Here is a 25,224-nt window from a genome sequence, read left to right as displayed (position 1 = left end):
TTTCAGAACTGATTCTTTCACATACATTTTAAGTTTTAGAAAAATATTTAAAAATTTTAGTGTAAGATAAGCATCACAGCTTATAACATTTTAAGTATCATCATCTGATAGATGCTTAATGTTATTGATTAAAATAGAGCAACAAGAAAAGATTCAAACCTATTAACATTGCAGCTACAAACTAAAGTGTTTGTTTGGTGAAGAGAATAAAGACACAGTCTGTATGAAATAAATGCCATCACAAAGATGGATATTTTATAAAAATTACAGGTTTTGCATTTTTGCATTTGTGTACTTTGAATTAAACGAAATGGTGTTAACATATACATCTCAGGAAAAATTAGGACAGGAATGAAAACTTATTTTTCTGATGTAAAATATCTGTTTTACATTAATATTTCTATTTATATTCTCATTTCTAAATGGCAGCACCTTATGAAATATGTCCTGAAGACTATTTGATGTCAATGGTGTGGAAAAGGACCCCAGCTGGGGACATGGCATTCAATCGATGTCCTCTCAATGCCACAGGTACAGTATTACCTTGAAATATATGGTGATAAAAAAGGGGAGAAATCTTTGCATTGTGTTCTAGACATAATCATTACTAGACTGGCATACATACGTATATGTGCATATATGTGAATATATCTATGTAAACCCAACATATTTACATATGCACATACATACATATAGCATACACATGTACATATACTGTGTCTCTTATAGCTTACATGTATGCATGTGTCTGTGGTGTATATATATGTATACACATGTATATGCATTATAGACAGAGAGAAAAAGCTAAGAAGAAATCCATTTGACAGGACCTATCGGGCAAAGTGATGAAAATGAAGCAAAACACAAAAATCTTCTTAAGCTAGAAAAGACTGGTAAAAACCCACCGAGTGAACACTGGAAAGTGTTTCAGAATCTTATACTACTCTCAATATACTGATGATCATTGCATGAAATTGTTTCTGTGTGTGCTTTTAAAATAGCATGGAACGCAGTTTAAATAAGGTTCATTCTTTCCAGTTGCTCTCACTTATATAAATATTTTCTGTCTTCTTTGTGACTTACAGGCACCACTAGCAGACGCTGCTCTCTCAGTGTTCATGGAGTGGCCTTCTGGGAACATCCAAGCTTTGCTAGATGCATATCAAATGAGTACAGACACTTGCAGCATTCAGTAGGTGCAAAGCCAGCTTTAGTACTTGCTCTGTTTATTCATTACTAATCATTGCTGTGAAAAAAACCTTACTTATTTACTCTCAAGTCAGATTTCTGATAAGAAATGCCAGGAGGAAAATAGACCTAAGAAAGTATAATTTATATTCATGTATATTATTCTGATCTTTTTGTATTGGTGGTGTTTGAGTGAAAGAAGCTTTGTCTTACTGTAGAAATGGAAAAATCAATTGGATTCCTTTTTTTCATGTCCACTGTGTGAAATTTTTATAGGGGTCAGAGGTAAGATACATATTTTGGTTTAATAGAAAAATGAGATGTGAATAAATTAGATTTACTGAATGAATGACTTGCTGAGTAATTTTATAATACTTTAAATTCTTTAATTACACACTAGGAAGTCAGAAATGGTATTTCTTTTTGCTATGAAATTCAGAATTTCAGCTTTGAACATAACAATAGGAAATTACTATAGGGTATAGTTATTGCAGTGTCTTGGAAAAAGTAAAGTAACTCTAGATGAAGAAATATTATGGGTGTATTTTTAGTATGCTTAACAATAAGTTTCTTTGCAAAGCATATGCATGATACGTTTATGTACTGCCTAAATATGTTTATGTGCATAGATGTAATACATTGTATATATTGCATTATAAATACACTACCATGCTATATGCTAAGTATATTGATTACATTCTATTTCCATAGCCAAAGCATTCAGCCAGGTTAATACTATTGTGGGAAGAGCTCCTTTGAAGATTCACACGGGGAATGGTTTTTGCCTGCACGTATTGAGTTTGCGTGGCAAGGTTTCGGTAGTGAGGGGAATACAGGGGTGGCTTCTCTGAGCAGCTGCTGGAAGCTTCCCCCATATCCAACAGAGCCAATGCCAGGCGGCTCCAAGAGAGACCCACCTCTGGCAAAGGCTGAGCCAGTCAGCAACAGTGGTAGCACCTCTGTGATGACATATTTAAGAAGGGGGAAAAATAAAAGCAACTGTGCTATTGCAGCCAGAGAGAGGAGTGAGAATATATATATATAAGAGAAGCAACTCCACAGATGCCAAGGTCAGTGAAGAAGGAGGGGGACAATTTTGTTACTCTGCATCCGTTTCTGAAGGCCACTGCTCCATTAGTCATTCAGCAGAGGGGCATTAATACAGCTGTGGGCTTCGTAACTTACCAACCCCTCAACCAAGTGCAGCACTTCTGTAGCACGTTTAAAAATCTTTGGTATCTTGAAAAGTGGTAGCCTGGCTGTCATTCCTCAAATCTAGCTTCCCATTTAGAAGAGATTTTGATGAATTCCTTTGAGCTGCATTTCTGTTTCATTAGATTCCAACTTAATTGAGGCCTGGGATTCAGTTTCAGGGTATGCCAAAGCAAGCATTATTTTTAAAATAACACAGAGTAAATTGTCAAAGCAATTTTCTCCGCTACAGAGAAACATCCCTATTTTATATATCTGTCTGCATGTTGCTCTATTCCTTTAGTGTTCATGCTGGAAAAAAACAACATAAGTTGGCTGTGACTCTTTTGCATTTTATATTTTAGATATTTCATTTTTTTGCAAGAGCTGCATATAGTATGTCTAAATGTACTTTATGGGCATGGAGAGCTATACATTTGTATTTAATTTGCTTAGAATCTGTATTTTGGTTTTGATTATTAATAATGTCATATTGCAGAACAAAAAAATTCACATTTTGTCATTAAAAACATTGAGATATTTCAAAGTAAAGCAAATTACTTCTCTTTTACTTGCTATTTTTGCATTTAAATTTACAAACTTATGAAATATAAAGGATTTTGAAATGTTTTAAAGGATTTATTCATCTTCACTTGCCTGAACAGAAGACCATTCCTTTATTTTGTTCCTCTGCTCTTACCTTTTTACATTTCATATCACCATTTACTCATAGCATTGATCCTCATGCCACTGATTCTTTAGTGATATTCAGCCTTTTCTTTTTATGTTATTGCTAAAAGTCATTCATAAGCAACTCAAACAGTGGGAAATGCTCTTTCATGTTATTCGATGGTTTGACTTACCTGGCTAACTTTTGGTGAGGCACTGATATTTTTTGTAAAGCTGCTAGTCTGCCTGGCAGGAAGAGGTCATTGTTGGACAAAATGAGGCATTTCTAACCCAGATCACATTTGTCTATTCTTCTACATTTCCTTTTTCAAAATATCAAATACGATTAGACCACACTGTGAAATAATCTTTTGCCAAAGAACATTTAAAAATAGCTAAAGCTTCTTTAAAATTACACAGGCATCTAAACATCATCTTACTGCTGTACAAAATTTCAGTCTAGTTTATATGCATACAAATTAAAGGAGAAAAGTGGATTTCTTTTACACCTGGGAGCTGTTCACAAAGAAAATGAGCTTGTCTTACATCTTACTGCTTCTCAAAGTGAACAACACAGCATATTTAAAGAATCGTAGAAAATAGAGGTAAAGACCTATAAGGTCATCGCCCTGCAAATGTAGGCTTGTCCGCCCCACGATACATATGTCAGCTCTATAAATCTCTGCAAATAGGGCTTTATAAGGAAGCTGCTGACAGACGGTGTTGCTATAATAAATATGTGTGCTTATGAAAGCATTTATGAGATGCCTTAGTGTGCTTAACTTGCCAATAACGTTATTTTACCAACTCAGACCAGGAGTAGTGAGGGGTGTCACTCAGTTCTGTGAATGTTCCTGTAAAATCAGAGTCTGAGCTGAATCCCTTTCATTTCTTGCCTGAAATCCACAAAACAAAAGTAGGTGTAAAGTCTTCAAAAATGATATTTCTGAAGTTGATTTAAAGCAGTTGATATACATACAATACTTAATACATTAAAGCATGCCTACTTAAAGGAATACAGACAGGTCCCTGTCCCTTTGCCCTCCAAACTAGACACATATGGTCCAGAACAAGCCCAGAAGGCATGTAGTTGAATTCACATGGTGCTGTCCCCAAGCAAATACTCTCTAAACAAAAGCATTTCATATGCTGGGAGCCAGAGAACACTGCCTTGTCCACAGATCCTGCTAACCTGGCTATACAAATTCTGGACTGGAAGCTTACAGTTATACTAGTAAATAAACTAAACAGGCTGACTGTCCAAGCTTAAACACTGTCCTTGCAATCATCTACACTGTCTAAGTGTAAATCATGTCATAGTCCCTGACATGATTTAAGACCATGACGATGAGCACACTCCCAAATGATGTCTAGCACCCTTTAGAGGATAGCATGGCAGAGAGACCATTCACAGCAGGCAATAAAACCATTGTTTTCTGTGACAGAGGAGGGAAAGAGAGTTTTAGCTTGAGGGATACAAGCTGTCTGTGCTCATTGGCCTCGGGGCTAGACAATATTCCCATGGCTATTTTATTTACCTGTTTATATAGTAAAAACACCTTGCATTTGGGTAGCTTGGACTGTGAGCAGAGAAAGTCAGGGCTGCATGTGTCCAGCAGTGAGGCCACACCTGGAGTACTGTGTCCAATTCTGGACTCCCTAGTGCAAGAGGGATATGGTGTTACTGGACCAAGTCCAGCAAAGGGCCGCTAAGATGATTAAAAGACTGGAGCATCTCTCCTGTGAGGAAAGGCTGAGAGTGCTGAAGCTGTTCAGACTAGACAAGAGAACGCTAAGAGGGGATCTTATCAATGTACATAAGTACCAGAAGCAAGAGTACAAGGAAAACAGAGCCAGGCTCTTTTCAGTGGTGCCCAGTGACAGGACCGGAGGCAATGGGCCCAAACTGAAACACAGGATGTCCTGTCTGAACATCAGGAAACACTTTTCCACTGTGAGAGTGACTAAGCACTAGCACAGATTGACCAGGGAGTTTGTGGAGTCTCCATCCCTGGAGACATTCAAAAGCCATCTGGACATGGTCCTGGCCAACCTGTTCTAGGTGACCCTTGTCGAGCTGGGGGTTTGAGCCAGATGACCTCCAGGGGTCCATTCCAATCTCACCCGTTCCGTGATTCTGTGGTTCTGTGACTCTCATGACTCCAGAAAATTGGAAATTCACACAAGGGAGAAATCCTGAAAAGCTAATTCATAGAAATCCACTCTAATATCAGTATGATTTTTACTTTCTTCCTAAAGATGATCTTTTCCTACAAATGTTAACACAGGTTTTCAGCAGATGTCCATGTTAAGCCAGAATTCTATGCTATATATAGTGCAGAATTTTATCACATAACCACAGGTGATTGACCCCTGAAGACCATTTCTTTACTATTTGTAGCTACAGTAGGTTCATTGCCTTATGCACAAACACAAGGCACATTGCCTTATGTTTTCCTGTGAATCATGGAAGTGACATGGGAAAAATTTCAATCCTTAATAGGCAGTATTGAAGTAACAGAAACCTAGCTAGTGCTGCATGTTCTTCAGCTTGACTCAAGACTTATATGGAGACCAATATGGTAGCTATGTAAATCATGCTAAAATGGCACTGTCTTTTCGTCTCTAAATCAATTTGGAAGTCTATTTCCAAAAGGTGAAGAGTCAGTAAAGTTAAAAATACACTCTTAATGCTAAAGATAATATACTTTGCTCATAACCCCCAGCATCATGATTAATTTAGCTCTTTTTCCAGCTACTTGCAGAATTTGACAGACAGAATTACTGTCTCTACTCAGGACAGGCATGTACTGTCACTTCAGATGCAGGGCACTGGCACCTCGGAAGAAAGCAGGGTTTTCCACTGGTTAAATGTAATTGTCTAGATACAAGAACCACTTTTTGATACATATATCAGTATTGTACTTAATATTCTATTACAGCAGTTTCAGAGTAATTCACAATCTTTCATTAATATATCTCCTCAACATACGCTGGAGATCAGGCTCTACTACATCGCCATTTTTTGTTGACGGGGAACTGAGGGAGACCAATTAAGCAGGAAATTTATCTCTGAATTTATCTTCTGAATTAGTGCCTAGCCACTGTTCCTCCTTAATGTTCATACCTCTCCATATGACAGCACAGAAAATATCTGTCATCGTAAAAATATAATAACTACAGGGCCTCTGAAGAGACTACACTCTGGAACATGATGAAACAGTAAAGGGGAATGGTTTGGCTTGTGGAGTGGAGATTGGCAGTCAGCTTGCCTCTTTTGAGGGCACAGTGCCCTACAGGATTCATGTGTAGGAGCTTGAGTAAAAGCAGTTAAGAGGATGATGCACTTCAGCTATGCCACTAATGTACAGTCTGTACTTTCGTTAGTTTATTTTAACTTGTACACTATGGAATACAGGTCCCTTTTAAAACTAGGGTTGATAATTAGATCTCTTTGAATAATGGAACCCATTAGTCATGAATAATTTATCCGACATTTGGTACAAATCAGTCATCAAATGATTTCAACAAATACTGTTTGACCAGCTTATACATCTGGATGACTAATATGAAAAATTATTCACTGAACAAATTAAGGGACAAAACCGCCAAAATAATGAAATAAACCCTTGGGAAATTATTTGGTTAGCTCTAATAACAATACTTAAAGAACCCCATTAGGATTATTCTTACTAAAGCACTATAAGTGGAAAATGCAAACCGATTAATAGGTGTGCTTTGCCTTCTGGATTCATGACCTCAGGGATCAAGCAATAACTTGATGAACAGAAGAAATATCACAGATATCAGTTTTTGTTCTGGATTTCTTGTATTGCCCTAGTGTGTTTGCAGTACCTGCAGCATTGCATTAAGAACATGCTCGTAGTCAAGTGTGGTGTTTCAGGACTGTCACCAGTCATCTTTGCAGCTAAGAAGGAATATTTTGCCCAATGATGCACAATTTGTTAAAATTGTTCTTGATAAAGAACAGATTACAGCAAAGAAAGTCTGCCCAAGTATCTTTTTTATTGTGGATGGAGATGAAGTAAAGTCATATGGTTGATTAAGATCTAGTGGTAGGGGATATCCTTTCTTCAGTTCCTTCTGGATAGTTCTTGGTCACATACTTATCACCAGATTTCAGTTAATAGGGAGGAATTTCCCTGCTTTCTATAATTCCAGATTATATTCTCATAATGTGGAGGTGTTTTCTCCTCTGTGGGATAGACATGTTTGGGGTTTTTGGACAATACTACCAAATCAATTAGTGCTACAGCAGAAGTTATGGACCTTGTTAAAGCTTATTCTCTCTTTCTAGCTTTGGCAAATAGTTTCATTTTCTGAAAACTGAACTCCTTTGGTCTAACTAGCATATTTTAATCTCTTTAAAGAGTATCTGTTGGTAGCTTAATGGACTGTTATATGTGGAAAGGCAGACTAGATGATGATATAATGACCCAAACTTAAACTATATAATATTATGAAGTATTCTCCTTATTGTTTATTTTCTTCTTTTGATCTGGAAGCAGAAAATGGTCTGCCTAATTATTTTACCTAAAAATGTTTATTTGGACTAGTATTTTCCAAGATACGTTTTCATAAAAGAAAGATATCTCCAAAATGTTCCAAAGTATTATTCTGCATATCTGAAATTTTATAAGTAGATCAGACATCATGCAACTCCGCTGACTGAATACACTGTAAAGTTAAGTTTAGTATCACCATGAGAGATTGCAAACTGTATCTTGTGGAACAAAGAAATTAAAGCAAAATACATACTGCATGTATGTATTTTGGCTGCCACAATCAAGTCAACTGGGCTGTGTAATTGATACTTTGAGACAGGTCAAACTTCAAATTTAGTCTTTTGCATTTATTTCATGTCTAGGATTTCAAGTGTATGTTAGTAAGTTATTAATTATTCTTGCTGCAACAATTGTTTAGTATATAAGGCGATATCTAACTTCTGGTTTGGTCTTTATTGCTTTCTAGATGTTAAGTCTATAAAGGGACCATCATGATTAATTATCATGACTTCCTGCATGACCTCTCCTTGGATTAGAATATGTCTCATAGGAAAACATGTCTCATAGGAAGACATCTAGTCTTCACTGTTACAAGTAATTCAATGGAGAATACATTCTTGAAGACTTTTTTTTTTTTTCAATTTTCAGTTCTCATGTTCAGCCAGCACACCTCAAATGGGTTGGATCTGCGGAGAAATTTCATACTCTGCTTTGATGCTTTGATTATTTTTTTTTACTTCATTCATTTGGATAAACAGTGTAAAATCTTTCTGGAGAAAAAGAAATGCAACTATTTGTATTGGATGTGAGTGACTGCAGGACCAAGAATAGAATCAGTGATTAAAAGCCCACAAGCCTACCTCAGATGGTATCTGAGAAAAAAAGAGTCACTGAAATGCCTCAAATAAGAGTTAATTTCATTTTTATTCTCCCTTGAAACCTATCAAATTTCATTGATAGCGAGATACACTAAGAATCAAGACCCAGCATTAGGAATATCCTACATCATCCTTTGTATGAACAACTGATTCTGAGAGGCATAGCTAAAGACTTCTTCATGTATTCTTAATCCATTCTATGGATGATAGCCACCTAAATTAGAAAAAGAACCCAAAACAAACAAAACCACACAAAAACCCCAAACCAAAACAAAGAAACCACTCACCCCCTCCCCCAGTCACCCAAAAAATAAAAATAAAAAACCAGCCAAGAATCAAAAGGCTTGGATCAGAACTAATGCAGAAAATGAAAATGACATTAAAACAGTTTGGTATAGAAAAGCAACGAGTTTTCATATCTCATGAGATCTTTATGAAATGAATATCTGAAGCATGTATGACCATTTTTAATGAAAACAATTAATGAATAAGATCTTACCACAGAGTATTAGAAACTGATTTTTCTGTAAATGGAGAAAAAAACTTGAATATATAGGGCTATTTCTATTTTCTACTCTGTTATGCATGCATTCTAAGTGGTAGAATCATAGAATCATAGAATCTTCATGTTTGGAAAGGACCTTTGAGATCATCGAGTCCAACCATATACACACAAAAAAACCCCTACGATCTCTGCCACTAGAGCATGCCCTGAAGTGCCACATCTAGACGTTTCTTAAATACCTCTAAGGATGGTGACTCAGCCACCTCCCTGGGCAGGCTGTTCCAGTGCCTGACCACTCTTTCAGTAAAGTAATTCTTCCTAATGTCTAATCTAAACCTAAATGCCCAATTCCCTCAGCCTCTCCTCATATAACTTGATCTCCAGACCCCTCACCAGCCTGGTAGCTCTCCGCTGGACACGCTCCAGCACTTCCATGTCCCTGTTGTACAGAGGGGCCCAGAACTGAACACAGCACTCGAGGTGAGGCCTCACCAGTGCCAAGTACAGAGGCACGATCACTTCCCTGCTCCTGCTGGCCACGCTATTCCTGATACAAGCCAGAATGCTGTTGGCCTTCTTGGCCACCTGGGCACACTGCTGGCTCATGTTAAGCTGGCCGTCCACCAGCACCCCCAGGTCCTTTTCTGCTGGGCAGCTTTCCAGCCACTGTTCCCCAAGCCTGTAGCGTTGCTTGGGGTTGTTGTGACCAAAATGCAGGACCCGGCACTTGTCCTTATTAAGCCTCATACCGTTGGCCTTGGCCTGTCAATCCAGCCTGTCAAGGTACCTCTGTAGAGCCTTCCTACCCTCAAGCAGATCAACACTCCCACCTAGTCTGGTGTCGTCTGCAAACTTACTGAGGGTGCACTCAATCCCCTCATCCAGATCATTGATAAAGATATTAAACAAAACCGGCCGCAAAACTGAGCCCTGAGGGACACCACTGGTGACCAGTCACAAGAGGATTTCACCCCATTAATCACAACTCTCTGGGCACGGCCACCCAGCCAGTTTTTAACCCAGCGAAGAGTACACTTGTCTATGCCACAATTCTCCAGCTTCTCCAGGAGAATGCTGTGGGGGACGGTGTCAAAGGCCTTACCAAAGTCCAGACAGACAACTTCCACAGCCTTCCCCACATCCAGAAGGCAGGTCACGTGGTCATAGAAAGAGATCAGGTTGGTTAAGCAGGACCTCCCTTTCCTAAACCCATGCTGGCTGGCCCTGATCCCTTGGCTGCCCTGCACTTGCCATGAGAACTCACTCAAGATGATCCTCTCCATGATCTTTCCTGGTATTGAGGTCAGGCTGACAGGCCTGTAGTTCCCCGGATCCTCCTTCCGACCCTTCTTGTAGATGGGCGTCACGCTAGCCACCCTCCAGTCATCTGATACCTGCCCTGTTGACCAGAATTGTTGATAAATGATGGAGAGAGGCTTGGTGAGCTCTCCCGCCAGCTCCCTGAGTACTCTTGGGTGAATCCCATCCGGCCCCATAGACTTATGTGCGTCTAGGTGCAGAAGCAGATCATTGACTACTTCCTCCTGGATTATGGGTGGGTTGTTCTGCTCTCCATCCTTATCTTCCAGCTCAGGAGGCTGAACACCCTGGGGATAGCTGGTCTGACTATTGAAGATGGAGGCAAAGAAGGCATTAAGTATCTCAGCCTTCTCCTCGTCCTTGGTTGCAACTTTCCCCCCAGCATCCAGTAAGGGATGGAGATTCTCCCTTAGTCTCTTTTTGTTGATGTATTTATAAAAACTTTTTTTGTTGTCCTTAATGATAGTGGCCAAGTTGAGCTCCATCTGGGCTTTTGCCTTCCTAATTTTCTCTCTTTATAACCTAACGAGATCTCTGTACTCCTCCTGAGTTGCCTGTCCCTTCTTCCAAAGGTGGTAAACCCTCCTTTTATTCCTAAATCCCATCAGAAGTTCCTTGTTCATCCAGACTGGCCATTTTCCCCACCCTTTAAACTTGCGACACTTGGGGACAGCCTGCTCCTGGGCCTTTAAGATTTCCTTCTTGAAGAGCGTCCAGCCTTCCTGGACCCCTTTGCCCTTCAGGACTGTCTCCCAAGGGACTGTCTCAACTGGTGTTCTGAACAGGCTAAAGTCTGCCCTCCGGAAGGCCAAGGTGGAGTTTTTGCTGACCCCCCTCCTTACATCGCTACAAATTGAAAACTTGACCATTTCACGATCACTAAACCCAAGACAGCTTCCAGCCACCACATCTCCCACTAGTCCTTCTCTGTTTGTGAACAGTAGGTCTAGCGAGGCGCTTCCCCTGGTCGGCTCCCCTACCAGTTGTGTCAGGAAGTTATCTTCCAGGCACTCGAGGAACCTCCTACCCTGCCTGCTCTCTGCTGTGTTATATTTCCAGCAGATACCCAGCAGGTTGAAGTCCCCAACCAGAACAAGGGCTGGCAATTGCGAGACTTCAGCCAGACGCTTATAGAATACTTCATCTGTCTCCTCATCCTGGTTGAGTGTCTATAGCATACTCCCAGCACAAGATCTCCCTGATTTGCCTTCCCCTTCATCCTTACCCATAAACACTCGACTTTATCATCACTGGAATCTAGCTCTATACAATCAAAACACTCCCTAATGTACAGAGCCACTCACCCGCCTCTCCTTCCTTGCCTATCCCTTCTGAAGAGCTTATAGCCATTCATCACAGCATTCCAGTCATGACAGTCATCCCACCACGTTTCTGTGATGGCGACTACATCATAGTTGTCCTGCTGCACAATGGCTTCCAGCTCATCCCATTTGTTGCCCAAACGGGATGGATGCGGGTAGGATTTATTGAATCAGAAAAAAAGATAATTTTGTGAGGTAACTGTAAAAAAATATAGGTAATATATCACTGACTCACCACACACTGGAATAGCCCTTTTGCCTAAAGTGAGACTTCCTCTAAACAGCTTTTGGACACTCTAGTTTGGAAGAGATTTGTGCTATGCTCATAGATAATGAAGAAGACTAAAGCCTGTCATCAAGACACTTTGTTTCTGAAGGTCATCTCCAGTATTATCAGAAAAACTGTACTAATACAGCTCATTTTCTAAACCTATGTAGCACCTGGATGATGAAATTCTGCATTTAGTCGCTTCGATAAAAATAAGGTACTAATTTGTGCCAATTTGGGTGATATAACACCTAAATCAAACATGCATTTGTGAAAACTGGGCTGCTTTTCTATTAGAAAGGGGAAGTTGGAAAACCAAAAAAGCTCTTAACTCTTCAGAGTTAGGAAGGAAAAATCTGCATATGAAATATCACACTGGTGTCAAGATATTAGCACTTACAAAGGAGTATGGGAACTTACGCAGGTGAATCTTTTCATATCAAACTGATAATATAGCCATAAAAATGCATTTCTGCTGCTTCCAGTTCATACTGTAATTTTGTTTCCTTTTTTTCTACAGCAGTGTTATTCACAATTTTGCAAGTGCTTGGCTAAAATATAATTTGATAAAAAGAACTCTGAGGTGAATAACAATTTGCTCAGCTGCAGCTCATTAGAGACGATTTTGTTTTTCCAAATTATATTACAAGGGCAGCGTATCAGCCTGTCCATGTCCTCCTCAGTGAAATGACTTCTGTACTCTGGGGAATTAAAGGCTTCCTCCTAAAAATTTTACTGCTCCTTTTTTGCTAGTTTAGTGCTTCGTTTCTTTTTATATAGCTGCAGAGCAAAGCAGCCAGGCTTAGTTTTGTAGATTTGAATGTACAGGCCTCTATAACAACATTTTTCTTCTTCTTGGTTCTATCCTTACACTGGTATATGCCAGCTCTTCACCTTCACAGCTTTTGATACGCAGGGGAGTTATGTCAGTAAATGATCTGCTTTCCTTGCCTTGCCTCCCTTGTAAGCCCAGAATCTGCAGGAGTCAGGTCTGTTTTGTCACCTCCGTATCTGGACAGGAGGATGGCAAACTGTTTTCTCTCATCAGAAAACAACTGATGAAGAGATTGTGGCAGGCAACAGTTCTCACCTGCCTCACTAACATTTTCTTATTCTGCCTGGGAGAAGATTAAAACTTTGGAAAAAAGCTAATGAGTTCACTATTTCTGTTTGCTTGATGGTGGTGGCACTCATTTGGTTATGAGAAAGCTCTGCCTTCTCTGCCCTGCCAAATCCATAGCACAAGTGACATGTTGGTTTTTTGAGTGCTTTTAACACCATGTTATAAAGTTAGTATGGCTTTCTAAGTCTCCTAAGAGATCTGCTTTGTTCTCTGTAAATAAATATGCACTTTGTCAAAGAGAGGAAATAACCCAATACTTCAGCCACTCATATGAAATATGTAGGCTAGAAACCAACCGCTCCATCCCAAGTGAATGGCTCCTTTTTTCATAACTGTCTCTGTTACAATAGGCACCAGAAATGAACAGCTTAGGATGAGGAGAATGAAATGTATTTAAAGCTACTGTGGTACCTTCTCCATTCATGAAATTATAGTGCTTGATCTTGCTAACATACACATGCACTCCAATCTTAGAGATGCTATACAGTGGCAGAAAACATTTACCTGCTATTCTGCGTAAGCACGTCACAACTTAATTCAACTGGATAAGTTGCTTTTCTTTCTTTCTGCTTTTGAATATCTGCTTTTTAATAGCCAGCCAATCACACTTGTTAAATTCAAAGAAAAGTCCCACTATCATCTCAGCATCTATAATCATTTTTCCATGTCTGGTTTACCAAAGAGTAATCTGTGTGTTAAATGAAATGTGCTCCTGTGGTTTCTGCTGCTGCTGTGTCTGCTGCAGCAGTGAGCAGCTGAGTTTTCCCTGATCACATTGATATTCCAAACCAACCAACACTGCAGCCAACAGGTGAACTCCACTAGGGTATGGCCAGTGGGAAAACAAGAGATGAAGGCCATTTAGGAACTCAATAGAGAAAGAATTAATGTACTTTTCTCTTAAAATCTACCAGAACTGCAGGAGCCCTCACTCTCACACAGCTGCAGAATGACTGCAGATACTTGGCTAGGCAGCTAGCTGCAAAGCAGCGGTCACAGCATCTTACCCTTACAGTCATTCCCCTGCTTTTTTGTCCACAACTTCATTCGTTGCATTCCCCCACCATGTTTAAGCTCAAATTTTTTAAGTATGTGTAGCACAAAGGATTTTTCTCTTGCCTATTACTTAATGCAGTACTCCCATGCAGAAATTAGGGCTCCCCAGTCATGCAAATTTGCTTGAAGAAACCATTCTGGTTTGTCCTGCCAACAGAAGTGATTGTCATTGGAATGGCTGTATAGAAACATAAAATCAAATAAATATAGAAATTGATTAAATCAAATAAACATATAAATTGAAACAGTTAATCAGAGCTTTATGTTTTAGGGATACATACTTGGCAGGATGACCACATACTATAAAAAAAGAAAGGGAACTAATTTGTAGTATGTCCCTTTGTGACCCCCAGCCTCAGCCAGGAATCTTTACCTCGAGCAATGTTACGTCTGCCACAGAATGAAAACAACACTCACAGAGTCGTCATTCTCTTTTTCCTCTCAACTCTTGCTCTTGTCATGTTGCATTATACATAGATAACACAAATCATGAAGATATGCCCTCTAGTTAAAAAAGGAAGCAACTATAACAAGAAGATCTCTCACACAGCATGCCAACGTGAGCAGGATTTAATCACAGATAATTGGAGCATTTAATAGCAGTACTTAATAAAAGAATAATAGAAATCCTGGTCAACAAACACAGTGATAAGTATAAGGAGAGAAAAAAAAACAACCCCAAAAGAAGTGATCTCCTTAATGATTATCAGTTTCTCATCTCTAGAGCCATTTGTTGCTCTACTGAGGAGCAGTCTTACCTATTCAAAATATCTATTAAGATATTTTGTTGAATCCATGCAGAAATCAAAATACTGAACCTTGATAACGACTTTCACTGTCATCTATTTGGTGGTTATATCTCAAGGACTAGAATAAGTGAGAATATTGATGATGATAAAAAAAAGGAATTATGGAATGGGTTAAAGTGACAAAAAAAATCTCTTGAGCAAAATAATAAGAGTCTTCTTGTGAAAGAGAGTAGAGAAAAAGGGTATAGAAAGAACCAACCGTCCCTCTGAACTGTTTGCATCCTTCTTCTAAAACCAGACTTCCACAGATACTAGATTATTTCTTTCAAAGGTTCTCCAATACACTACATCACGTATGGAAGAGCACATACAATTTCTCTGGCATCTGTGCAGAGATTCAGTGGACGTCTGGAACAGCACAGGATTCTGTGTGATTAAACTGTCTCCTTTTCTCTAAAAACAAATCACTGGTTTGAGGAGTATTTTGCCTAAGAAGTAGTATATTACAGTGGGATGACTGTTTGTATACAGTGAAACAATCCTCATTGTTCTTTTCATCAATGTAAATTTAGAATAAGTTCCTTAAAGCACAGGGTTGCAGTGATTTCAGCTGAGCGCACAGAGGTAAAATGAGGCACAGTATCTGCAGGAACTCGGTGCATCAGATTGCACACCGTGACAGTGGATAAATGCAGGAAGGTAAAAGTTCACTTCCAGGGCACTCCTTAAACTTTGACGTTTCTCGTTGGGGTAAATTATAGGAGGCATTTGTTTGGTTTCAGAATATTTGTAGGGACCTGTTACAGAATTATAGAACTGAAAGGAAATTAATGAGATCATGCAGCCCAAACTTCCATCCTATCAGAATCAGCTATACTTGCATTATTCCAGCATTTTGTTTTTCTTGACTTTTATTAAGGCCTTCAATATGGAAGACTGCATAGTCTCTTCAGGTAAACTATGGTACATCATTTCCTTCACAGTTGAAAAGTTTTCCATAATATGTATCCTTAATCTTCCTTGACACAATGTATACCAATTACTTTTTCCCTTTTCTATTATAGACAAAGGGAATATATGATTTCCTTCCTCCCTGCAGGAACTGCTTATTTATTAATATGTTGTCATGATCTAGATTGAGACTACTAACTAATTTCACTGATGACAAAGTGGAAAATTATTTTATATTGCTTTAGCAATCTCCTCCATGAAATGTTGAATGTATAGAAAAGGAAGAATACTCTTATATGACATTAGGTGATAAATATTCAGATGCATACCTGAAGACGCATAGCTGTATCCTACTCTGTTTCTTTTAAAAGACGGATGAAATAATATTCTTGAACACCGAAACAAACTGAAAATAAACAAATAAATTGCAAATGTAAATGTAAATTGTAAATAAATTATATTAAGGGAAAGTAAATGAAACTTCTAGATTCTCTGATGAAGTAGTTAAAGGACTGTCTGACAATAATCAGAAAAAACAGCCTGTAATGAAGTTTTTCTCAAATCTAAAAGGAAGACCTTTCTCACAATGACATCACATTATATGTTAAACATCAGCATGATGCATGAGTCCTGTTCAGTGCAGGATTATACCCATGGGAATATTTCTGCTGCCAAAAATATATTTTCTGCCTTTTTAATTTATGTGTCTAACTTAAAGCACACAGATTTCAGCATTTTCCTAGAATCATAGAATGTGTTGGGTTGGAAGGGACCTTTAAAGGTCATCTAGTCCAATCCCCCTGCAGTAAGCAGAGACATCTAGATCAGGTTGCTCAGAGCCTCATCAAACCTGGCCTTGAATGTCTCCAACCTTTTAATTCCGACCTTTCTGGACCTCAATGCTGGTAACTATAAAAGTAGGTTTAATGCAAAATCATTAATTAATAATTATTGAGGGTGTATTATCAATTCCAGCTTCAAGATTAGAAGCCACAGAGGTCAGGTAGCTCAAATGGAAGAAGGAAGTCTACAATAAGTGGAAGAATGGACTGACCCCTTGGGAGGATTACAAGAATGCTGCCAGAGCATCCAGGGATGAAACAAGGAAAGCCAAGGCCGCCTTGGAATTAAACCTGGCTAGGGATGTCACGCTCAACAGGAAGGGCTTCTACAAGTATATTGGAACCAAAAGGAAGACCAGAGAAGTTGTGGGCCCACTGCTGAATGAGACAGGAGCCATGGTGACGGAGGATGCGGAGAAGGCAGAGTTACTGAATGCCTTCTTTGCTTCGGTCTTTACTGCTCGGCCCAGCCCTCAGGAGTCCCAGGCTTTGGGGAAAGTAACGGGGAAAGAAGACGACTTCCCCTGGGTTGAGGAGGATCGAGTGAGGGATCAACTAGATCAATTAGATATTCACAAGTCCATGGGCCCCGATGGGATGCACCCAAGAGTGCTGAGGGAGCTGGCAAAAGTCATTGCTGGGCCGCTCCCCATCATCTTTGAAAGGTCCTGGAGAACAGGCGAGGTGCCTGAGGACTGGAGGAAAGCCAACGTCACTCCAGTCTTCAAAAAAGGCAAGAAGGAGGAGCCGGGGAACTACAGGCCAGTCAGCCTCACCTCCATCCCTGGAAAGACGATGGAGCAGCTCGTTCTGGTCATCATCTCAAGGCATGTGGAGGGAAAGCTATCAATCAGAAGTACTCAACATGGATTCACCAACGGGAAATCATGTCTGACTAATCTGATAGCCTTCTGTGATGGCATGACTGGCCGTGATGGCATGACTGGCCATGATGGCATCCTCATAGGGAAGCTTAGGAAGAATGGGTTAGATGAACGGACAGTAAGGTGGATAGATAACTGGTTGAAAGACAGAGGTCAGAGGGTTGTGATTAGGGGCACAGAGTCTAGTTGGAGGTCAGTGACGAGTGGTGTTCCCCAGGGGTCAGTACAGGGTCCAGTCCTTTTCAATATATTCATCAATGACCTGTATGAGGGGATAGAGCTAGGGGGGATGGCTGACACACCAGAAGGCTGTGCCGACATACAGAGAGACCTGGACAGGTTAGAAATTTGGGCAGAGAGGAACCTTGTGAAATTCAACAAGGGCAAGTGTAGGGTGCTGCACCTGGGGAGGAATAACCCCGTGCACCAGTACAGGTTGGGGGATGACCTGCTGGAGAGCAGCTCAGCTGAAAAAGGCCTGGGAGTCCTGGTGGACAACAGGATGACCATGAGCCAGCAATGTGCCCTCATGGCCAAGAAGGCCAATGGCATCCTGGGGTGCATCAAGAAGAGTGTGCCAAGCAGGTCGAGGGAGGTCATCCTCCCCCTCTACTCTGCACTGGTGAGGCCGCACCTGGAGTACTGTGTCCAGTTCTGGGCTCCCCTGATCAAGAAGGACAGGGAACTGCTGGAGAGGGTGCAGCAAAGGGCTACCAAGATGATTAGAGGACTGGAACACCTCTCTTATGAAGAAAGACTGAGGGATTTGGGTCTCTTCAGTCTGGAAAAAAGAAGAGTGAGGGGGCAGCTTATCAACACTTATAAATACTTAAAGGGTGGGTGTCAGGAGGATGGGGCCAGGCTCTTTTCAGTGGTGCCCGGGGACAGGACAAGAGGTAATGGGCACAAACTTGAGCATAGGAAGTTCCACTTAAACGTGAGGAGGAACTTCTTTCCTTTGAGGGTGGCAGAGCCCTGGAACAGGCCGCCCAGAGAGGTGGTGGAGTCTCCAACTCTGGTGACATTCAAAACCCGCCTGGACGCGTTCCTGTGCAACCTGGTCTAGGTGACCCTGCTCTGACAGGGGGGTTGGACTAGAGGATCTCCAGAGGTCCCTTCCAACCCTATGGTTCTATAAGTCTGTGATTCAAGATAAGATTTCAGGTGCTCTGGATTGTTCTTTAGAAGAACCAACACGCTCAAGATCTTTTAGGTTTCTAGTTCAGTTGTGTAAATCAAGTGGCTATTGTACGCGATGTGAATATTCCTTCCTGTTCTGCATCTTCAGAGCATTATGAAAAATATTTTACAAAATATCGGTGTTGGGTTGTGGAGGTGCAAAGCAAAGTGATTTGCAGATTATGAGCAATTTCAGGACATATTTTTATTTCAAACTATCTTTCCTCGCTTCTATCAAAGGCTTCTTAATTCGGATTCTTATAGTCCCCACTACCATAAAATGAATTAATGGCATCATTAGTAATACCTAGCCATGAATCCAACATCATCCTAAAAAATAATGAAAAAAGGATGATGGTGTAGTTACTCTTCAAATTAATCATTCTTTTCAATCTTTTATAGGTTTCTTGAGGGTTCATTGTTTTCTGCCCTTTTAAACCATGTCTAGCTGCTAAGTTTGCAATAATTATTATGCAGTAATAAATTTGTACTCCAATGCCAAAGGCCTAGGAGCTCTGACTTTGTAAAGAGGCATTTTTATTATATCATACTTTCTGATAAATCGAGGGACAAAGACAGTTGGACCCTGAGTCAAAGTCCAGTTAAACATTTCAGTAATTTTTCAAGTATGCAGCCATATAGTGCAGGCGGCTAGAGGTTGGGCTGACAACTGAAGTATCACTTTAACAGCTGCTTCATTTCACTATCTCTCGGCTCATAAACTTTATTTTTAATAAGCCTGCCTGTAAGACCACTAAAAAATGACCTTCACAGAGAACTACAAGGACCTAGAGTGGTGGCCAAAATAGCATTCTTGGACAGTGCATAATATCACAGTGACCATAGCATAGAAAATAAGCAGTATGGTGAGAAAGACATTATACTAACTAGTGTTGAAAATATTCTGTATTTTCACGCAGAAAGATTCTTGTGGTAGCTATGCAAGTAGTCCACTATCTTCAACTCGTACTAATCTGGACATGTTCATTGGCTTTGATAGTATCACCAGTTTATATCAACTGAGTGCATGGCCTGTGATTTTAATGTTGTGCTTAGGAGCTGTAGGCTATCTTTCAAGAAAATACATTATCTAATAAACTGATAATAAAAAGGCTACTAATTCTTACCCTCTCTTACTTCTTACCCTTACTCTAACTCAAGGCAGTGTGGACCTGGAGGGGTAGCTAAGGATGAGGGAAAGGTACTTCTGGGTCGGAGCTTGAGAGGGTGAAGAAAAGGTGCCTACCAAGCTGTGTACGAATGGTCTGGCCCAAGGGAGAAACGGTACTTGTGCTGGGAAGCTGAGCTATATGGATATGTCATTTTTTTAAAAAAACAGTTCCAAATTGAGCTGTAATTTTAAGAGCCAATAATCCTGAGGTACTTTAAACCACCTGCACCACAACTCTGGCTACTTGTGAAGTAGGTGTAATAATTTAGTCCTGTGGTATTGTGGGCACTTGCTAGACCTTTTTTATCAGTATGTCCAAAAGCAATCAAAATGTCTTGCTGAAAGCACTATAGGGTATACTACAGCTCCCACTTCTGCTGCTAGAGATCTGTAATTTTTTTCCCTGAAAACAGAGCTTTACTTGCTCAAAAGCCTAAGAACCAGTCAAAACTGGGATCATTTTAATTTATTATTTCATTCCAAAAGCAGCTGAGACCAAGATTTCTGTGTGCTATGCATGGTCCAAAACCAACATCAAATTGGCCCCTGCCATCTTTAAAATGTGATTTTAAAGTCTAGCAAGAGCATGGAAAAACAAATGGAGGAATGAACATACAGATGGAGCAAAAGGAAACAAAATAATCCAACATAAAATTGCTAAATAGTTCAGCAGCTTTCCTACCAGTGTTTTATAGAAGCATAAAAGCGTGGTAGAGTTTTTATGAGGACTGATCATTTTGCTGTTGTTGCTGGAATTAAGAGAACCTCTTTTTCTCTCTTAAGCTCTGCCTTCAAGTTGTGTGGTGCCTTTCCCACAGTACATCCTGAGGCACGTGTTAGATTTGGGAGTTCAGCTTTGTGAACTGTCTTTTATGTTGTATGTCTTTTGGCTTGATTAAAGACACACTGAACATTATTAATCCTCAAAATCTGGAAATACACTCTGGGGTCAATGAACAGCTGGACGAGTTCCAGCAAAAGTTCTACTATTCCGTGTTACTGTGCAAGCTGATGCTCTTTTAATTTGCTATCCAGAAACAGTGTGTGAGCAGGTGAGGCGAATGGCAACATTTCACAGGAAAAAACACAAATCAAGTTTTTGTTTGCTTTTCCTTGTTCCCAAGAAAGTAGTTCATAATGTTATGTATACAATACCAGATCCCTGAATTTACTCAAATGAATTTTCTTCCATTTTCACACCGTTTTCTCCACTATTATTTTCATACAAGATTACTTTCAAAACCTTTTTCTAAAGTGAATAGAAACTGCACAAAAGGATTTTTTGCAAGCAAGCTTCTTGCCTAATTATTTATTACAGTATTCTGAGGGCTGAGACAGGTGTTTCTGATGAAATATTTGTTAAAATCAATTAACTGCCTCAGTTCTCCTCACTGAAATTTGTGTTGAAAATATTTGTACAATTGTGCTTGTACTTCTGTACTCATGGTATAGAGTAGATTCATTCCCTGTCCCATGCAGCAGTGGGCAGGAGTTCTGCCAAGCCTTAAGTATTTCTAGGGATTGGGCAAGCCTGTTGGGGTCCCTAACAATCCCCAGCTGCTATGAAGATGACTTAAGGCCATAGATGTAACTTGAAGCAGCCACATTACCCAGCCCCAGCTGCGTTACATATATCTAGTTTATCTCAAGACAGGTTGAGAATGTAACCAAAATATGATCCAACAGCATGAAAAAAAGGTATTTAGATCATGTATGTCAGAGGATGATTGCATTTTTTAAATTGCTGTCATGAAAGTGATTTTGAACCTTGTAATCACTGTTCTATTTTTACTACATATTCTATCCTTTTTTTTAATTTATTTATTTTTAATGAAGTGCCACATATCCGAACAAAGTGGCTGGGGAGGTCTGGAAATGACAAAGGGTATATTTACACTCTTCCTTCTACTTCACCACCAAATTATGTTACATTAGTCATCCTTCCCTTTGTCAGTAATAAGGCCAAGTTAGAAAGCAATTGAAGGTACATTTACAGAGATAGGGTCAGCATTTTGGTTGCCAGTTGCATAGAATTTTCTCTTCAGCCCTACTGCTTAGAGTAAGGTCTGTCTCAGGTCATTTATCTTTTCTTTAATTTAGCTTCAATTTGGAAGAACTTATATTTGTATACATAAATTCATATGCATATTTTAAAAAAAGGTTGTTTAAACCTTGCACTCTTTTTTAGTGTTGGCTGGCCTTGTGACACCTTTGTGATACACTATGCATCTTCCTGGGATGCTGAGTCAGCTTTGAGAATTAATCAATCAGATCCACAAATTTAGCTTCTTATCAGGACAATTCTTCTACCAGAATATATGTTTTGGATTACCTTTATCAATTGCCCTATATGGATCTACTGGAAGTGCTACCACTAAAGTATGCTCTCTTGGCTGATACGTAGGAGAAATTAATAATTTATTTTGCATTTCTTAAAAAAACAAACAGGATTGTTCAAAGTTAGCACCTTTGTATTGTTAGTACTGCAGAGCAGAGCACCATAATCGGCTTCCACCTAAACCATCACTCTTGTATTGACTAGCCAAGCTGGGCTGGCAGAGATGAAGGGTATACTTGCCTATAGTAAACTACATTATAACAAGGACTGCCTTGGCATTTAATCCTTTTAGAGCTCTTGGTTTTTTAACGAGTGGCAACAGTGGTTGTACAGCTGTTCCTCTGAGGAAGACAAGTTCCCTGCTACATCATGGCAGTAGATGCAGTCCAGACCATGAAGATCCTTTGAGAACATGGATGTTGAGAAATTATTGGTGTCTAAAGAGAAGCAAATGGGTGAAACATGACAACTTCAGAATCTTTCAGTATAAAATCCATGATTCTCTGATAAACATCATAATTCTGTCATCATAGTGTACTATTTTGTCTTCTCTTTAACAGGATGACCTTTTTATAATGGCTTTAATATTTAATACTATAATAGTTTCAATATTTAATATTTCTGGCTGTGTTTAGAATTTATCATACCTTTTTCTCAGTAAAGTAGGTTCTGATGCTCATTTTGTTCTTCTGGTACAGATTAAAGAGCACCTTGCCAAGGGACAGAGGATGTTGGCTGGTGATGGCATGTCCCAAGTAACCAAGACGCTATTGGATTTAACTCAGAGGAAAAACTTTTATGCAGGGGACCTTCTTATTTCTGTGGAAATTCTCAGAAATGTTACAGACACATTTAAAAGAGCGAGTTACATACCTGCATCTGATGGTGTGCAGGTAAGTGAAACATTGTAAGGGTAGTGTTTCAGTTGATGGAGTTTATGTCAGTATACTGCCTGTCTCCTATTTTACCCACTGAAGAAACTAAATCTTCTGAATGATAGGCATAAACATTGTTCACATAAAACTAAGATACAAGTGTAAAATAGGAAAAGACTCAGCTAAATTTAATGAGACAACTATCCAAAGCAACGCAGCAAGTGAAAAATGTAAAATCCTTTCTTTGTAAAATTTTCAGTATCTTTCTCTTTCAAGGTTTCGTTTGATTGATAGGGATGTGTTGGCATTTTTTTTTTTTTGCAGTAGCCAATTCACTGGTGTTGTTTGTTCTAGTTCATTTCAGTTCAAAAATCTATCCACAGTGTTTACTTGTGTAGTTCTGTCATTGCTTCTTCAGTCCAAATAAACAAAGCTCATTAAAATTGCACAGGACTGATGGATAGTACATTTGATATGAATTTTCTATTTCCCAGGTTAGATTAACTCTTCTTGTGCAAGAGGCCAATTAAAATAATACCAGGGATAAAATCACTATAATTATTCCTACATAATAGGCTGCACAACTCATTGTGTTATGTTTATTAAAATAAATATTTCACAAGACTTCCAAATCAGAATATTGGTTTCATCTATATTTGAGAATTTTAGACACTTCTCAAAGACTGTAGACATACTGAAAAAGAATACTAAGAAGGTAGATGTATATATTTTTTATGAAAAAGAGAGTTTCATGATCATTCATAAATTAATAATGAAGTTATTGTGTGTCATGTGTATGTATTTGTTTGTATAAAGATAAGCATAGATGATAAATACACTTTGGAATATCTGCATGCAGATAAATGGAGGTGTCTTGGAAAAGACAATTTTTCCAGAGTTGAGTTTTTTTGATTCTTTTCCCACTAATGACAGTGCCAAATGTTCTGTTCCTTTCAGCAATGTAGAGCTGTTTCCAAAATACGTAATAGTATTCTGTCAGAAGTTGGCAAAATGATTAGTACTATTTTAATAATTTTGATTAATCATTTTGAAGTGAAGAAATGAGAAAAGGCAAAAATTGGTAAACCATATTTTGAAGGAAATAACGAAAGATTTCTCAAACCAAAGAAATAGCTGTATTTCAGGATTTAGAAGCCTAAATGCCAAGAACTCTTAAAACTCTCTAAAAAAGAGGCACTGAAACTTAAAAAAAAAAAAATAGTTTAACAAATTACAAGCTAAGGTAAAATCCAAAAAACAATGCATAGTGTTCAGGAAAATATGTGAAGTCAGAAAGAAGCATATATTTTGCACAGGGGATATATTAAGCAATGTTCCTGTTGCTGTCTTATGATGATATAAAATGAAACCCTGGCTCAGTAACATCACTTTAAATTTTACTGTCGATTTTTAAGAAACTGGGATTTTCCCATATGTAAACAAATGTCATATCCTACCATACTTCGGAGGATTGTATTTAATTTTTATTTTCACTATGACATACTTCCATACTTTCTAACCCGTCATCAAAGTGACAAAAAGGTGAAAATGAAAGTAATTTGCAAAAAATCATAGAATCATAGAATCTTCATGGTTGGAAAGGACCTTTGAGATCATCGAGTCCAACCAAACAACCTACAATCTCTGCCACTAGAGCATGCCCTGAAGTGCCACATCTAGATGCTTCTTAAACACCTCTAGGGATGGTGACTCAACCACCTCCCTGGGCAGGCTGTTCCAGTGCCTGACCACTCTTTCAGTAAAGTAATTCTTCCTAATATCTAATCTAAACCTCCCCTGCTGCAACTTCAGGCCATTTCCTCTGGTCCTGTCCTTATTCACCTGGGAGAAGAGGCCAACACCCACCTCTCTCCAACCTCCTTTCAGGTAGTTGTAGAGGGCAATGAGGTCTCCCCTCAGCCTCCTCTTCTCCAAGCTAAACATGCCCAGCTCCCTCAGCCTCTCCTCCTATGACCTGGTCTCCAGACCCCTCCAGCCTGGTAGCTCTCCTCTGGACATGCTCCAGTGCTTCAATGTCCCTCTTGTACAGAGGGGCCCAGAACTGAACACAGCACTCGAGGTGAGGCCTCACCAGTGCCGAGTACAGAGGCACGATCGCTTCCCTGCTCCTGCTGGCCACGCTATTCCTGATACAAGCCAGGATGCTGTTGGCCTTCTTGGCCACCTGG

The 25,224-nt window shown here is 39.4% G+C and overlaps 1 protein-coding gene across 7 annotated transcripts in view; it reads left to right on the top strand.

Annotated features, from left to right (window-relative positions):
- Positions 1 to 25,224, top strand: part of ADGRB3 (adhesion G protein-coupled receptor B3) — a 466,080-nt gene that overhangs the window by 208,774 nt on the left and 232,082 nt on the right. For all 7 annotated transcript variants that reach the window (XM_054196749.1, XM_054196748.1, XM_054196745.1 and 4 more), the window contains 3 exons: positions 430 to 531; positions 1,086 to 1,192; positions 22,859 to 23,053. In XM_054196749.1, the coding sequence (XP_054052724.1) occupies positions 430 to 531; positions 1,086 to 1,192; positions 22,859 to 23,053 (404 nt within the window). The remainder of the gene's footprint in view (positions 1 to 429; positions 532 to 1,085; positions 1,193 to 22,858; positions 23,054 to 25,224) is intronic.

The sequence above is a fragment of the Rissa tridactyla genome, chromosome 3 (assembly GCF_028500815.1).
Source record: "Rissa tridactyla isolate bRisTri1 chromosome 3, bRisTri1.patW.cur.20221130, whole genome shotgun sequence".
NCBI lineage: Eukaryota > Metazoa > Chordata > Aves > Charadriiformes > Laridae > Rissa > Rissa tridactyla.
The sequence above is the reverse complement of the archived record's forward strand: the minus strand, read 5'-3'. Positions and strand labels throughout refer to the sequence as shown.